The following is an 18,785-nucleotide window of genomic DNA, read 5'->3' as shown; positions in this document are numbered from 1 at the left end:
AATGCTTAATTTATTATTGTGTCTCGCATGGAAGGTAATCAAAAACAGTGAAAATACCGGTCGACAACTTTGTAAGCAGTGATGCGAAAACTGGGAGTCAAACGATTATATCTGAACTATACAGGCTGTAAAACATGTTCGTAACTAAATGCAGTTGAACTTAAATTTACCCATTTATGCCTAGTGGACTCTCCCATCCTTCTAAATTGGATCAATTTATTTCCAAAATTAGGAATGTCTAGTATATTAATTTCTATATTGAGAATATTACTTACTGAAATTCCTTTAAGCAAACATTGTAGACCCTGATGAGACGCCGCATCATGCGGCGTCTCATCTGGGTCTACGCTGTTTGCAAAGTCCTTTTTTTCAGGACGCTAGGCATAAATGGGTTAACGCAAGCAGATTAGCCGCGTCGTGAAAACAAACGGGGCTTTTTGCATAAAGGGTTGTCCCATATTGGCCTTTGCAGTCCAAACAATCTAATCAGGGACGAAACTTTCCGCCTAAACTGAATTTTGGTTTAGAAGAAACTTCCTTTTAACAAAATATTCCATTAACGCGGAAAGTGTCGTCGCTGTTAATCATGTGTGGACTGCACAGGTAAATCTGGGAGACACTACGAAATTTTAATTAACGGCAAACAATGTATTCAAACACCACTTAAAGTCATCAATGAATCCAGATGCAACGCTTAAATGGGAGGACTAAGATATATTTAGTACCAGTTAGAAACGAAATTGTTTACGTGTCAGGGAAAACGGTTCATAATAAAGTATGCCACCTTTATCGGACCTGTGGGCCAATTGCTACATTTATATAAAGATGGAAAGTGCTTTTTAACACAGCTTTACCTTAAATGGCGATCCATCGTTGAATAAGCGCAAAAAAATACGGAGTCTTATAACTATTCGTGCATGAAAAATACATTTAATTCACAAATGGGATTATGTCGTTTGATGATAGATCATTTACCCACTTACAGAGAGATACGAAATTGATTTTTGATCTGGTAAACATTTTCTATACAGTAAGTGACGAAATGTCAACAGGTGGCAAAATGTTGGTTCACTGTAAGCATACGTTTCCACTGAATGACTTTGTCAATGAAAAAACCATATGAAACCCTATAAAATACGAAATGAAAATTAATGTCATTGCAATGTTTTTTAACTCCTGAGCATATAAAACGGACTTTCACATCATTTGAAGTGCATTATAGCATTTAAGTTACAAGTGAGAATGACATGATTCCTTTTGTTATCACCGCTCTTATTTATAACTTGAACTTAAACCTTTAAACGCGAAACTTTCAGACTGCGGTTGTATACAAACAAATCTTATTCATAATTAAATGCCATCATAAACATTAACCCGGCTGCATTAACCTTCATGATATCAAGAACGTTGGCAGTTTTGGCACGTAGATAGAATAGGGGAAACTGGAACAATTCTTTTTTTAACTTTTCGGGATAAGCAAATGCCCTTTATGAAGATCGCGGTGTTTTCCATATATGCATTATATATATATATTTAACGCATACGTATGCGATCACACAACATATATAAAGTAACATAAAACTAGAATCAATAATAAATCAATAAGGAAATAAACGTTAGCAATTCTTCCCGTAAAACTCAATAATTGGTTACGTAAGTAATGACGTTTAATTTCATGTACAATCAAACATCAAAGGAAATGGGTTTTATAACTTCTTACATTCAACAGGGTTTTATATACATATTTTACGGCGTTCATTAGAACCCGTTATCGATCATAATTAATTGGCAGCGGTCGTAAATTTGTAATTAGTAAACGCGTACAAATGTCGACATATCAAACGTTTAAAATGAAAAACAAAACAGTCACGATATTTAAAAAATAACACTGATATCGGAACTAACAGCTCACTTACAGTTCATTCCAAAAGAAGGCAAAACAGTTGTATTTTGGAAAAGGAAACAACCTCATGTGATATGTATTGTATCTATTAATCGCATAGTCGCACGTCCGTATTGCTAAAATAATTATCAGACGAAACATTCGTAAACATACTCTTCCCATACCTCTTTAGAATCTAGCTCGTGCAAAATCTCTGACAGTCTTCTCTCATCATTAGAAACCATATTTGTTACATCCACTACTTACTAAACAAAACACGCTCTGTGAAAAGGGGGTTAAATGCATGTGCGTATAGTGTCGTGTCAGATGTATGCAATACGCACAGGCTAATCAGGCACGGCAATTTCCGCCTTTTTGGTGTTTTTCGTTTTAAGAAAGTTTCGTCCCTGATCAGCCTGTGTGGACTGCCCAGGCTAATATTGGGCGACACCTTACGCACATGGATTAAACATCCTTTTCACAGAACACGGTCCATTTTGTTTGAACGCCGGTTTGGAAGACTTACAGTTCCTTGTGTGGATCTAAAACTGACAGCCCCAGCAGACCATGCCTATAACGCAATGTTTTTGTCTACATTACCGGTAGTGTCCGATCTGGTTGGGGTACTAAATGGCAAATATTTTGACATTCTTCCCACGATTTTTTGCCTGATATTAGAACTCGCAGTTGTACCATTCTGCAAACTGTCTCGAAACCCCTGTAATTCTCAAATCTTTTGCCACGATTACCTCATTACATGCAGCTCGTTCCTTTGTTAAGATTATTACATCTCTAATTATTTTTATTTACCGGTGAACCGTGTCTGATGTGTTATGAAGAATTATTTCTGTATGTTTCGGAATCGAGCATTTTGTTACAAGCGGTCAAGAGTTTAATTGTGCTTTTACACAAATAAGAAGCAGTAAAATTGTGATATAAGAGATCGATTAAATCTATCAAACACTAAGCAATCCATGCAACTATGGGTGTAAATGATATCAAATAAAATAAAAACTTTGATGAGAATGATTTAATCCTGCCGAAAACGTACATCAACGTATTAGTTAAATAACATTTTCCATAACTTGTATCTATGAGAAACTGACCTTATTTTTGCCGCTCATGGTTTCAAAGTCTGCTGCTATGGATGACATTGTGAGACGCTGTTCAAATCCCCAATCCGTATTTACTGAACGTCTCGAATAATTACACCAAAATCCAACCGGTTTACATCTCCAGCAGACACTTGCGTTGGTACTATTTCACATATAGACACACTATGGCAATCATGACATAATATAAATATACATGGTACGTATCATTTATACGATGCCAAGTTTAGTTGATACTGGGTTAATGATCTATTTTAGTGCATTTGCGTATCTCTTGTGTATCATATATTTATCAGCGATGTCCACTTCACGAATAGACGCTTTTTCATTTAGAGCACAAACGTGAACAAAAAAATTAAGGTCCAATGCTTAAAATAATTGTATATTGTATTGTTATACCAGAGCGATGCTATTCAATATTGCGTCCTTTGTCTAAATCTGTTAACGCACGAGCTCATTTTGATCACGTTGAAGGTAAATTCAATGAATAACTAGAGTTATAATAGAGTTAAGTAGATTAACACGATTAAACGCTAATCCAGGGATAAAGATATCACAATTTAAACAGCTGAACCACTGAAGACGCTATATGAAACTGATACTCGATCATGATTTATTGATCGTCATAATGCGGTCTTCGATTAACAAGGCAACGCTCTTTTACATCGACAAATGTTAAATCACGGATACAGCGGATGCCCTTTGATGCATGATTGCATGTTATCAACGATAATATATGAAACATATATATACTTTATATACTATATATATGAAACATATATATATATATACTTTCCGCTTTTATGGCATTTTTCGTTTAAATGGAGTCTATTCTTAGCAAATATCCAATTTAGGCGAAAAGTGTAGTCCCTGATTAGTCTGTACGGACTGCACAGGCTAATCTGGGACGACACATTACGCATATGCATTATGCCCAGTTTTCTCAGAACAAGGCTCCAGTTGTCTTCATTCTTCCTGAGAGCGTTTATGCATCAACCGGTCACAATGTCGTTAAATATGCTATTTCGAACGTCTATGTTATTTTATATCCTTTATGAAAAATGTGATCCAACACAAACGCCGAAACATACAAAATTGCTGAATTTTGATGTTGAAAACGAATAACTTCTTTTGCAAAACATAAGAACTCGTAAAACAGTTATGTGATATGTGCAACGCTGATGACTTTATGTCTTTTGACATTAAGACATATTCCTGAACAAAATGGTGATAATTTTATCAGTTTTAGCTCATAAAAGTTGTCAAAAGAACAATTAACTAGTTGACATGCACCCTGTGCATGGACCGTGTATCCGTTTACAACTAAATGGCATATGATTACATATAACTTGCGGATCTTTCTATAGCCAAAGATTATACGTATCATAGCATCTAACAAAACAAGGGAACAACATATGAAAATACAGTCCCTATTTCTATTTATTAAATATTTGCAATGGTACATACATATTGCATTCTGGACTGAGATCATCATATAAGCGAAGATAGTTTCACGTTATCGTTGGGTATATTGTCGTTTTGTCGCCTCTTGATGTTTCATTTTAATATACATTGTATATGGTTTTAGCATCAATATTTAGGTGTTTAATAAAACTAATCAATATTTTTTTCCAATCAATGAAGCAATCGTTAAAGCGTACACGCTGTGCAAACGCAGTATACGAAGGTAGCAATAATTTGCAAAGGCAGCGATATTGTCCGTCCTACGGCGTCAAAAGATCTTCACACGTTTGTCTGTCAAACAAGAAGAGCATGTCGGAGTCTAGTGTTTTGGTGTTTTATTTTTAACGAAGCACATTAAATCCTTAAATCGTGAAACGTTCTAATTAAATATATTGCGTTAACATTTTATCAACCGTTCTGCTGTATTGGTAAAAGTACAGATAAGTTCAAATTTCACTCTAACTTTAAATACCAAATTTATCGATATGTACATGAAACAAAATAGTAAAATAGAAACGTAAAAATAGTCCTCTTCAGTTTGTTATCGAATTCGTATAATTTCGGGAAGGATTATTGAAAATAATTGCTTCTTAACCCATTTATGCCTAGTGGACTCTTCCATCACTCTGAATTGGATCAATTTAGTTCCAAAATTAGGGATGTCTAGTATATTTATTTCTATATTTAGAATATTTCTTACAGAAATTCCTTTAAGCAACAGCGCAGACCCTGATGAGACGCCGCATCATGCGGCGTTTCATCTGGGTCTACGCTGTTTGCAAAGGCCTTTTTTCTAGACGCTATGCATAAATGGGTTAACTCTTCCGCATTCAAAAGCAAAGTTAAGGTGGCTATGTACAAACAGCATAACACTAGAACAGTGTGCGAGTAATTCGCCGTCAATTCAGGTTTTATGCTGTTTGCTGATCATCAGCATCTAAGGGTAATAAATGAAGCCTTAAAAACATGAATCCAGTAAGAAAGGTCTTAAATTCAATGCTACATTCTTAAACAAAACAAATGCGTCAAAATGCGTTTCTTAGTGGTAAAAATTTAAGATGTGTGCTATTGAAAAAAGCACGCATGGTCCTGACAAAAGTATTGAACTTGCACCGCGTCCACGGCATCTCAAATCATTCTTAGCGTTTAAAAGAGGATATTGCAGCAGTAGATGTTGTTGGTTTTTTTCCATTTATTAAGAAAACCGTTGCAAAAAATATTTGTTTGATGTGGCTCTTTTAACTTAAAAAAAATGCAAACCACATTCTCAAAAGCATTATCTTTATCCACGAACAAATACAAGCCGCCGCGTTGCTCCGAGAACAAGGTCGTCATTGCATAGTTTTTACACCCGTGAATCCTATTTGATGTATTCACGTCGACGTCCTCTTTATATGAACTTACTAAATACAAAATAGCCTATGACAATTTAAAGCAATAAGTTAATTTCACTCAACTTGGTATTTGGTAAATCTAAGCATCATCTCTATAAGCTAAGGCAGTGAAGGTTGTAATAGAAGTTGGAACTATATACAGACAAAGACGTATAAATCAGACTAAATGCATGTTTATATAATGTGTATAAAAATACAATAATAATAATTTAAATGATGCTGTTATCTTGTTTTGATTTTGACCGATTTGTGTAGCTTTACGCACATGCTCGGTAATTGTTCGTAGTGCAATCACTTGAGAAATAAGGCGAACACAGTCCATTACAGGTCAAAGCCTCAAAACAAAACACGCAACAGGAACCGGTAAAACGTGTCTCCAGTAAGTTCCAACAACGGTGGTTGGTAACATATTTTTCTCCAAAATAGCGCGACGGCGTCTTTGTTTTGTTATCTCGAAGAAACATTTACCTTATGCATTAAAACTCGCTCCGTTTTTCCCATGTCCAATTCGCCCTGTGTATACGGAAGTAAGCCTCAGTTAGATACAAGTCAGTATCTATCGACAACGCCCCTTTAATCTGCATGCATGCTTTCCCAAGACCCCGCGTTCTTGCGTGTCCAAGGAAACTTCATAAAGCCCCTTGTAAACCTGAAAAGTATGCGATAGAAGCTGCTACGGGGGAAACTGAGTAGCTGATAACGTTAGGTCAGCATGAGGAAAAGTAGCTCGCTGATTAATGACGAAGTTTGCCAACAATTAGCGGTTTATATTCGACTGAAGGACTTGTAATAACCTTGGCGTGGAGTTTGGTGTTTAATGTTTTGGTGTTTTCATATCTTGTGCAATAGATGCACCCTCTGAGGTTGTTTGAAGTTGTGTTGATATCTGAGCTCACATGGACGTTTTGAAGCCTCGAAACCTTTATCGAAACCGAATAGTCTAATATAGACTGTTCTTGAGATATATCTGGTGCGGTATTCACCAACAAGGACTAAACTTTATCAACGGGAAATTATTCGCTTGGCAGTTCGTATACCGATTCTTTCCATAGCCATAATGTAATTTATTGTTTCTTGTGCATATTTAAATGAACATATATCAACTATTAATTAATATCATTTTTAACTAAAATTACATCGGGTACGGTTACAATTGCAACAACATACTGTCTGATGAAAACTTAATGCATTCGTATGTTATAGAAAGTGTTTATGCTTTGAAAGCACGTCTTTGTTACTCGTCAAGGCGTATGTATGTGTTGCTTAAGCAACCGGAAGTTAAAATGGTGTCTGTAATGGAATTTATTAATCCCCTACCGGTGAAACCGGAGAGGACTTATGGTTTGCGCTCTGTGTGTCTGATTGTCACACTTTTCTGGATCCTGCGATAACTTTAAAAGTTGTTCATATTTTTCATGAAACTTGAAACATGGACAGATGGCAATATGGAGATTATGCTCGTCATTTCATTTTGTTCCTACAAAAAGAATTCTTGTTGCTATGGCAACAAAAAGACTAGAAATATTGCTGAAAATGGTCGAGTTTCACCGGTAGGGGACTTTTATTGCTTGGCAATAGTCTTGTTAAATTTGATAATCACTGAAACGCCTCTTACAAAAACATTAAACGATTTATATAAACACCTTATCATATTATATAGATAAACAGCTGATGAAATCTCGTATCGTATTTGTTTTAGCTGCCCAGGCGTCATGGTGTTACTCGCAAAAACCTTCTGGGCAGTACTTATTCTAAGTAAGTATAAACATATGTGTAGACATTTATTTTAATCTAATTCTATGACAGTTGATTCAGAATTAAACCGCTATTTAAAAAAAGCGCAAACACCAGTTCGATTATCCAATTAATGGCTTTCTATATACAGACCCAAACATCGATTCAGCATTTAGCATTTTATTAAACAACAATAATGATGTAGATCAATTTAAAACTTAAATAGTGATTTTATGTTTTGTATTGCACTTAAGTACTCTTACGCTTATCGCAAAAACTCTTAGTAAAACCTTAAAATGTTTTTTGTGACATCTTTTCTCAAAGTAGTAGTGTTTTTAAGAAAAGGACTTCTTCCATCCAACTGTTTTAGTTGAAGTGAATAACGCACTTAAAATCCATGAAGAATGTAAAGAAGGCGTTGAAAAATGCCCAGACAGATCCAGCTGTACGTGGATTGGTTGTTTAGGGCGAAGGTGCTCATGCAACGACGCATTGTTACCAAACGACAACAAAACGTCGTGCGTTGACGGTATGTAATTCTGGAAGCTTGAAATCATATTTAAAGCCATGGTCACAACAGGGTTCTGTCGCATTCACGTCGATCTCGCGGCCAGATTTTTGTCAAAACGCACAGATATAGTAAGCCATATCATTATGGCGCGATTATGGGTTTGAATGTCGACAACTAAAGAACACACCAAAACGACAAAAATGGATAATTCATGTCATAATTGTCGGTTTGGTACCCATTTTGTCGTTTAAAAGTGTATATTTTTCGTTTTCTTGAGTTGGCGTGTTGGTAGGTTTGAAAGTCGCCACCAAAATAACAGACAAGAACGACAAATACACCAGCCAGAACAAAACAGGTCGACAAAAGTAACAATTGTAGCATTTGCGCCTTTTGTGTCGTTTTGAGGGTATAATTGACTTTTTGTTTCGTGCTGGCATGTTGGCATATTGGCGGTTCGAAAATCGCAAACACGACAGAACGTTTAAACATCAAATATACCTGCCATAACCACAACAAGGACAACAAATGACAACTGTATTCTATCTTTTTTTTCGTTCTTACTGATATATATGTTGATCTCTTATGTTGGCGTATTGGCGGGACTGAATTGCCCAAGCTCGAATTAAAACAACAAATATAGTGGTCAGAACGGCTAGTAAGTTTAACCCATTTATGCCTAGCGTCTAGAAGAAATGCCTTGACAAACAGCGTAGACCCAGATGAGACGCCGCATGATTCGGCGTCTCATCAGGGTCTGCGCTGTTTGCTTAAAGGAATTTCTGTAAGAAATATTCTAAATATAGAAATAAATATACTAGACATCCATAACTTTGGAAATAAATTGGTCCAATTAAGAAGGATGGTAGAATCCACCAGGCATAAATGGGTTAAAAATATATAGCATGTCGTAGTTGTCGTTCTTTCGTGTGGGCGTGTTTGCGATCTTCTTCTTACCTGAAAAAAAACATTAAAACGATTTGGCAGAAATCAGACACTATATCAGATGAAGCATGCGCAGACTCACATGAATTGTTTTGAAAAATGTATAAACTTTCTTCAACCGTAATTTGTCATCAAATGCATGCGTTTTATTTCATAAAACGCATTCGTTTATCGCTTGAACTTATATTCTCGCAGCTGGTCTACTGACTGCGCCTGACGTATGAAGTTCTGACCTAGGCTTCACGGACGTTCATGAATTTTGTTGTGTTTTTTTTTCAATTAAAAAAATAGCGACGTTTATCTTGCTTTCAGGCTATTCAATGTTAGTACATGTCAACTTTGTGATTAACAATACATAATGCGTTTGATGGGTGCATCGTTTTTTAATATATGTGGATGCGCACGTCCATTTGAATGCACTTTGGTCATTTGAGGTAACATGATCTAACGGTTCCTTTTGATATGCAACTGTAACCAAATGTTGTGTTTTTCCTAATTTATAGTTGTTCCACTTGAAAGCACGTGTAACACTTCAACAGCCTGTGACGGTGGACCATTCAGCCAATGCGATTATTCGAGAACTGTTCCCATGTGTGTTTGTCTTTTTGGATACATTATATCCAATGACAAGACAATGTGTATACCGATATTACAAGGCAACACAACTGCTGTAGGAATCAATGGCAGTTGCCAAACCGACCCTCGTTTAACATGTGTCTATGATCTGCAATGCATCAGCGGTACATGCCAGTGTGGTAACGGAACACGGTTAGCTAATGTTACAGAACTTCGGGCAGTCCCAAAATCAACTGAGTTATGCAGACCTACTTCATTTCAACTCGGTATGGCTGTTCATAGTAATCTGATTGCTACATTACCTATTACAGTATATGCTCATACGATAATGTGTGTAGTACATGTATTATCATAAATAGTTAAATGACTTTAATTATAATGTCTTTTTGATATTGATATTGTATGTTTTAAGGTAAACTTGTAGACCTGTCAAGTAAGGAGTGCAAAAAAGCCCAAACTGAAACTAATACCACGGAAGCAATCGCATCTTCAACAACCACAACGTCGACAACTACATCAACAACCACACCTACGCCAACAACTACATCAACAACCACACCTACGCCAACAACTACATCAACAACCACAACTACGAAAACAACAACATCAACAACCACACCAACGCCAACAACAACATCAACAACTACACCTACGACAACAACAACATCAACAACCACATCTACGCAAACAACTACATCAACAACCACACCTTCGCCAACAACTACATCAACAACCACACCTACACCAACAACTACATCAACAACAACACCTACGCCAACAACAACAACAACAACAACCACACCTACGCCAACAACAACATCAACAACCACACCTACGCAAAAAACAACAACATCAACAACCACACCTACACCACCAACAACAACATCAACAACCACACCTACACCTACACCAACAACATCAACAACCACACCTACGCCAACAACTACATCAACAACAACACCTACGCCAACAACACCATCAACAACCACACCTATTCCAACAACAACATCAACAACCACACCTAAGCCAACAACAACATCAACAACCACACATACGCCAACAAATATATCTACAACAACTTCTACGCATACAACTTCAACAACATATGCAGAAACCACAACGTCGACAACTACATCAACAACCACATCTACGCCAACAATTACATCTACAGATACAGATACAACAACAACTACCGGTATGTCAACATCAAAAGGTACGCAAATACGTATACGTACGCGATAAAATATCGCTAAATCATTCGTATTCAAGACGTTGTATAACCTTTATTGCTCATAAAGTCAATGGCAATACATCTATAGTTCTATTGTTCTAATATTCATTCAATCCTTAAGCATATTTAGGTGATAAAACGCTCGATTTGAATAAATTAAGTAGACAGCTAAACGTTTAATAATTTGCTTTTTCATGCGTAATTATTTTTTATTTTAGTTTGCGAATGCGCTGAAAACAAAGAGTGCGAAATTGACACATGCAGAGAAAAACAATGTCGTTGTGTTCTTGGTTATGCAGAGAGTCCGGACGGAAAAACATGCAATAAATGTAAGTTTTAAAGGGATGGTCAACCAGATTGCAATTTATCACGAAAAAATGAAGTTTTAAAAAAAGTTCTAAAATACCGTCATTAAATGCTTCATATTGATAAATTAAAACATTGGATATAACAATCTCAAGTAAAAAAATCAAGAATTAAATTTATAAACAAAAAAGAAAAATTGTAACCCTCAACAGTGCTCGAACCACTGGCCCCTGGAATCCTGGACTAAAATGTCTCCCATGTAGACCGCTCGGCCATCCATGCTCATACAATGAGACTTGTATTTTATACTTTATATGAGCAATCCTCGTAGTTCCACAAAATATAACGACAACAATTAAACTCTCCAAATTACCTGTTAGACAAAATCAGTTAAACCGTCTTGCCGCATATACTGAATTATGAAAACTTAACAACATTTTTTAAGTAATGTAATATACCAGTCGTAATAGTTTAATCAATATAAACTTATAATTGTAAAAAATACGGTATTTTACAACTTTTCTTTTTTTCTTTATACATGTATATAGCAATCTGGTTGACCATACCTTTAACATTAACACTGTCCGAATATGCCAAACTTATTTGAAGAAGTTTTGAACATGTTAAAATGATTGTAGCTTTAGATAAAAATTGACATTGTTTGTGTTGTCACACGTCAATGTGAATGTTTGTTAAATCTATTTATAAATACCAATTGGCATAATTTTGTTTGGAGGATCATACTTCAATTATCACACCAAAGCCTTTTCCATTTCGGAGTTAGTCTTTTGCGACTACAGCAATGTTGATTTCAAGCTCAAAATATTCCAGTGGCCACGCTGGGAGAGACGTGTTCTAACCAAACCATATGCCAAGGCTTCAACACGCGATGTACAGACAGTGGCGTCTGCGACTGTGCAGACGGGTTCGAGCGCAGCGACAACGGAAGGTGGTGTCGTCTGCAATCGAAATTCGGCATCGATTTCCCGCTTCTTGGAGAGAAATGCAATGGCGGATTTTTCCAGGACTGCTACATGTTCTTTGAGCAAACGTGTATTCAGGGCAAGTGCAGGTGCAAGGGTAGTTTAAGAGATGCCAGTCCTGAGGATATCAATGCGACGTTTCCGGATGAAATCCAGTGCGTGGAAGAATCTTTCAGTAAGTTTTGGTAACGCAGGCCTTGGTAAAGCGCCTCCTAAGGCATTGGTAATTAAATGTATTCACACATTGTCAACATACCCAATAATGTTATTTGGCCTGAGAATACAGAAAAACTAGATAAGAAAAGTTAAATAACACTCTAGATGAGCATATATTTCGAGAATGTAGTGTATGAAAAGAAACATTCAATTTAATTGATGGTCAAATTATATGACGTTTTCTGGATGTTTTTTTTTTGGTAAAAATTGTTATACTTGTACGCATATTGGTCAGTTGAAACGTTTTCTTTTTTATATTTTTTTCCTTAGAACAAGGTCACCGCAAGCCCCAGCCATGTACAAACGGAACAGGCAGACGATCGCCTATAGACACAAAAATGGCCTACGAACGAGCGAAATCAAGTACGTTAAGGCATTACAAATAAGTAAAACTCAAGCTGCTGGAGCAGTATTGCATTCTTTTTATTTACAATTTGTTGGTCCTTTGTTTAAGGCAAGTGGCCAATTGCCAAAACAGTACGAAACAGCACAATACGAAACAACATAAACTGATATAAGAATAAAGCATGCTGGATGGTGACGTTATTTCATCCGAAAACGAACCGTTTCATTGGATGGTTATGGCATATCATTCACGTTGAGTCAGGCGATGATGGGCGATGCCGTCATTTCATACAAATTATAGGAAAAAATCTTTATCAGCAATATAAATTGAAACGATTGTAATGTCTTTAAATATATACCCCATAGTGTAAAAAGATTGCAAATGTCATTTACATATCAGCTTATATTTAATACGAGTATACAATTTAAAGCCACATAAATATTCAAAATCAACGCATATTTCGTAAAATATTTCAAAAATAAATTTCTCCAAAAAAGCAGTGTTCCTAATAGCAATAGCCAAAATTGCAACGCTAAATGATGTATGGTTACATAGATTTAACGAGATACAAAATGCTCTTTTTTTCACAATATATTCCATGTGAATTTTCCGCGACGATATCCGATAATTTACGAGAAGACGCGAGATTTGCTTCGGGCAGCGTCGGAAGCACGACGTAGTTCCACAAAACTGTTTGTCCACAAATCTATTTCCCCACAACACACCTAGCGTTGAAAGTTTGGCTATTGATACAACGAACGCTGATTTTTTTATGGGTTAACTTTATTTTATGAAATACTGTACGAAATATTCTTTGATTTTGAGTATAAATGTGGCTTTAAGGATACCTGTATGATGATACATGTATATAAATATTTGAAAGAACACAAACTTATCGGGGTTATATAGATACTGAAACGGCCTGTGTCTGTCGATTGTACTATTTCCAACATTTGCTCAGACTTATTAACATAGTTGTATCAATACAATTGTAATAATAACAAATCGATCAGAAGGAAGGAACATGATAATATCTTACCTGTTTCCAGAGATAAAAAGGATACAAGACATCATCATCGGTAGCTGTGTGGGCAGCGTGGCATTACTAGGCATCATCATCGGTATCGTTGCGCTCATCCGCTGGAAAAGGTAGGTACAGGTTCTATTTTGGATAGACAGATAATAAATTCCAATAGTGTTGTTTGTTTGTTTTTTGGATGGATACGATGTGAAAGGTATTTCTGTCACGCATGCTATGCATGTTATATACTTGCATGATACACAGACGACAATTACACACGTAGCAGTCGTTATGTGTTTCAGGAGGGGTCGGGAGAACTTCATGGACACTTCGTCGACGGCCTCGACTGACGGACAGGCCTCAAGGTACATGTAGGCTAGTACAACAGTTTTGTACGGAAAAAAACATGTTCATTACTATAAGTTCTTATAAGAAAAACGCGAACTATTTTTCTTATAGTAAATATATTTTACTTTTGACTGGAAACGTTAAAAGAGGTAATCAAGTTAAATATATATATATATATATATATATATATATATATATATATATATATATATATATATATATATATATATATATATATATATATATATAATAAAGTCGCTTTTAGCCGTTTATATAAAATAAAACGCTTTTATTAAATTTGCCGTAGCTTTCGACCTCTCGGTCTTCTTCAGCGGCGTTTATTTGTGAATAAGCATATCATCTTTAGCGGAAGTGACGTTATATTATCGCACGTTACATTGCGCGCCAATTTTAGTCTTTTATGTTTAGTCCATATGGTTTGAACGTCCTCAGTTTGCGCTTCCAAAGTTGTTCGATGGTCTTCCGGTACTCGTCGGATCCATTTAATTTTTCGAGTCCCAAGACCCGGAAGTCTGCGACGCTGTGGCCGTTTGTGTAGAAGTGCTCGGCTACCGGGTCGTTGTGTCGAGTCCGTATGCGGGACAGGTTAAGAAGATGTCGCTGGTACAAGGTATCTCCCGTTTCTCCTACGTATACGAAGGTCTTACACCGTTCGCAGTGTACAGCGTAGACTACATTGGTGGATTTGCAGGTGACCTCGTTCCGCACATTGTAGCTTTTTCCGGTGGTGTCGCTGAACTTTTCAGCCTCCATCATGTATGGACAGATTGCGCACCTCTGTGCCCCACAAGGTCCGCTCCTGTTGTGAACTCGGAAAAACATCCGGTTGTGCTTTTTATGAACCAATATGTCTTGAAGGTTGCAGTCTCTTCTGAATGCTGCTAACGGGGGTTCAGGAAAAACGTTTTTCATGTGATCTGAAATGTGGAGTGTTGGCAGGTGTTTCCGGAGGATATGGCCGACATTTGGTAGCGCTCTGGAGAAAGTGATAACGAGCGGTACCCTGGAATTACTTTTTGAAGGCACTTTTGTATGCAGCAGATTTTCTCGCTTCTTGTTATCAACTTTCTTCAGTTCTGTCTCGACGAATCGGCCATTGTATCCTCGCTTCTGTAGTTGCTCTTTTATCTCATCTCTGTGTTTTTTGTAGTCCGTCTCTTCCGAACATATTCTTTTTAGCCTCACACCTAAGCCGTACGGAATGGCCTTCTTCGTAGACTCGGTATGCGACGAGTCCATGTGCAGGTAGAGGTGCCGATCTGTTGGTTTGGTATATAGGTCTGAAACCAGCCTTCCTTTTCGAATAGACGTCATGGTGTCTAGAAATTCGAGCTGCTCTGTGGAGTAACGGAGCTCTAGCTGTATTCGTGGATGGATTTCATTTGCAACCGCATGGAATGTCTTTAGTGCCTCCAAACCATGTGTCCACAAGCCCCAAACATCATCAACAAACCGGAAGTAGGCTATTGGATGTTTGTTTGATTTTGAAAATAACTCTGTCTCCCAGGCTATATATATATATATAATCCCACATTCACAATACAAGAAGAAAGAACGATTTTTTACCAGTGATATACTTTTTTTCAGATATTCTTTCAAAATCCCTAGACCATTTGCTCAATCCATTGGTGCAAAGGAATATGATTCCACCCATATCAACTACCCAAATCCCATTTTCGCGCATCATCCTGACGTTGACGTCTCCAGTCAGCCACAACCCGACTTTGCCGTCGTAAATCGACAGCGTGACGTTGACGTCGACAGTGAAACACTCGCCGACAAGGATCATTACAGTGAAATCAGTGATTTAGTTAAGAAAACACCAGATGACGCAGACAGTGTAGAAACACTAGAGAGCACCCCAGGGAGCTCGGCGGTGTACGCCACAGTTATTAAACGCGATGAAAATATCCTATAATACGTAATAAATATTATTTGATTAAGGTGTATATATTACTATGTAGCAAGGTATGTTATCTAATTTTAACTATAAACCTCTTTGTCACTGTTTTGATAGTTCATGTTTCAGTTAATTATCAGAAACAGCAAATACATTCCTTTGTACACAATATGATCAAGTATACATAAAAATGACGACTTAAACGAAATACTTAACAGAACTGATTTTACGTTAATAGATAACTAATAGAATATGAGCCGCTGTCTGTGAAAAGGGCGTTTAATGCATGTGCGTAAAGTGGCGTCCCAGATTAGCCTGTTCAGTCCGCACAGGCTAATCAGGGACGACCCTTTCCGCCTACACTTGATTTTTGCTAACAAGAGACTGTCTTTAAACAAATAAATATCATTAAAGCAGATAGTGTCGTCCCTTATTAGCGGTGCGGACTACACAGGTTAATTTGGGACGACACTTAACGCTCATGCATTAAACCCCCATTTCACAGAGCAGCGAATATGTAAATACATAATTGTTTGATAACGTTAGAGCTATCATAAAGCAACACAATAACTAACTAGCAATGCTATGATTTCCGTTTTTAAATTGCATTGTACATAAATATATACATATTTGTCTAGTGTAAGTACAGTACATAATAGGTGAACTTGTAGACAGTGTAAAACTTATTTTTTCATTAAAACTGATTTCTTATATATCTATATCGCGTATATAAAAATAAAAATATATAATCTGATTCAACCATGTAAGTCCTACACAATTTACATCTCTTGTTTTCTCTAGCAGTACTATTATAACTTCCGGTTTCAATACCTAATGAATTAGCACAGAGTCAAAATCTTGTCAGAGCTTCTATTTGGCAACCGTTATCAACGTATGCGGTATATATTTGAAAGTTATAATATTGTTACAATTCTACATAATAATCTTATTCTTTTTGCGAATTAATGAACAATGATATCAGAACCTTTACTCGACTTATGTATTACTGTTCGAGGTTCGGATTATTGTCTGATATTATTAATGTTTTCATGGCATATATAACTAAAGCTGAATTGTCAATTATGTCTTTCATAGCTTGTGTCCAACATAATTTACGATAAGTGTTACCAAATGTATTATATGTGATATTTTTATTGTACATATATCGTATTAGTGAGTTGTTTTTAATTTTACATCTAACAATAATTTAATAAAAGGTTGTCTCCTTACTTATATCAGATAATGAAAACTCAAGTATTCCAGTAAGACGGCTGCATTTTGTGTATCACAAACCTGATATATATTGACCAAAAATTTGTTTAATTCGTTGTTCAAATAAATCCCCCGAAACTTGGCAAACCGTCTGTTATTACAGATACAACTAAAGTGTCTTACATTAAACGGACTAAAGTCAATGGAAATAATTGCTGTCACGAACATGATGTACAAATAAAAGCGAGTGTATAGGCTCTTCAAAAAAAGGTTAAACATTAATGACTAAAATAACTGGAATTAAGGGTTAGAACAAGCATTATAAAAAAACAAACGAAACTAGAATTGTATGCACTTACAAATAAATTTCTGCAGTGCATTCGAAATTATATACTATTTGATACTTTTACAAATGCGAGTATATGTGAAGGTTTGGCGTAAAATTGTCGTTATAAATTTAATTAAAGTTAACTAATTTTAATCTGCGTGTACCATTCAAAGATAGTATATTGATTTCATTTAAGATTGATTGTACATGTTCATGATTTTGTTTGAAATTGCGAAATTAAAATGTGGGTATGCAATCGTATATACTCGCTTTAAAGTTAACATTAAAATTGTGTTAAAGTATATCAGAAAGAAATAGTATAAATACTTTAACATGTATTTGCCATTTTTCAATGATCATCCTTTGATTTTTGGTAATGTGTCCTAAAATCCCTACAGGACTAGCAGTGGGAAAATCATGTATCTCCAAAAAGCTTAATTATAAAATCTGTGTCCATTATATTTACAATAATATTTTGCTTGCATCATTCATTTCATAGCACCATCATTTGATGTTTATTTAATTAGTTAACGTTATAGAAGTATTGATTACAAATCAATTGTAGTGTATACCGCGAATAGATTATATATATATATATATATATATATATATATATATATATATATATATATATATATATATATATATATATATATATATATATATATATATATATTCAGATTTGAATTTACATTCGTATATTCATTATGAAATATATTTATAAAGCTTTGAATATGTATAACTATAAAAAAGTTTATCATTGGTTATTTGCCGTCTTTTATAACTTAGATTTTATCCATCGACGAGGGTGTGCTTATTAAAAAATCCAACAAAATGTAACAATTATAAATTGCTAGTTCAAAAGAAATGGTCGCTAGTGTTAGATTTCACTATCGACGCCTAGCATGTCTCAACTTGGATAATTTACATGTACCAGTACTGAAGTGTTGAGCTGGACGGTTAAGAAATGAAGTAAAATTATTAAAATAATGAAGATCGCATTTCCAACGTTTTTATTTACAGATAACACCGTTAAAAATATGTAAACAAATTGTAAATATAGAAACGCACAATAATGACAGTGTATTCAATCCCGTCCAAATATTTATAACAGACAGAACTTGAATGATATACAAAAAAAATCAAATGAACTAGACTAAGACAAAGGATTAAGCCCAGAAGTACTAAGATGGCATCATAGAACTCGTCGACCACATGACACAACCGAATTAAAGTATAGGAAACAATTCAACAGCGA

The 18,785-nt window shown here is 35.7% G+C and overlaps 2 protein-coding genes across 3 annotated transcripts in view; one reads left to right on the top strand and one right to left on the bottom strand.

Annotated features, from left to right (window-relative positions):
- The window catches only part of LOC127877241 (leucine-rich repeat-containing protein 74B-like), a 28,112-nt gene extending 24,721 nt beyond the window's left edge, over positions 1 to 3,391 (bottom strand). Inside the window, exon 1 of the mRNA XM_052422927.1 lies at positions 2,989 to 3,391. Coding sequence (XP_052278887.1) covers positions 2,989 to 3,036 — 48 coding nt within the window. The 5' untranslated portion in view covers positions 3,037 to 3,391. The remainder of the gene's footprint in view (positions 1 to 2,988) is intronic.
- A 3,142-nt stretch (positions 3,392 to 6,533) lies between these two features.
- Positions 6,534 to 17,216, top strand: LOC127879730 (uncharacterized). 2 transcript variants are annotated; one of them, XM_052426747.1, is made up of 11 exons: positions 6,534 to 6,879; positions 7,552 to 7,607; positions 7,957 to 8,115; positions 9,543 to 9,881; positions 10,028 to 10,810; positions 11,065 to 11,175; positions 11,984 to 12,310; positions 12,622 to 12,714; positions 13,747 to 13,846; positions 14,021 to 14,083; positions 15,675 to 17,216. In XM_052426747.1, exons 2-11 carry the CDS (start codon positions 7,565 to 7,567, stop codon positions 16,003 to 16,005), a joined length of 2,349 nt encoding a protein of 782 aa, XP_052282707.1. In that variant the 5' UTR covers positions 6,534 to 6,879; positions 7,552 to 7,564; the 3' UTR covers positions 16,006 to 17,216. The 2 variants fall into 2 exon arrangements, with proteins under 2 accessions (XP_052282707.1, XP_052282705.1); XM_052426745.1 differs by having other exon boundaries at positions 6,534 to 6,911.
- Positions 17,217 to 18,785: the final 1,569 nt, after the last annotated feature.

This window comes from Dreissena polymorpha, chromosome 4 (genome assembly GCF_020536995.1).
Source record: "Dreissena polymorpha isolate Duluth1 chromosome 4, UMN_Dpol_1.0, whole genome shotgun sequence".
Taxonomy (NCBI): Eukaryota; Metazoa; Mollusca; class Bivalvia; order Myida; family Dreissenidae; genus Dreissena; species Dreissena polymorpha.
This window is presented reverse-complemented; position numbering and strand designations above follow the sequence as displayed.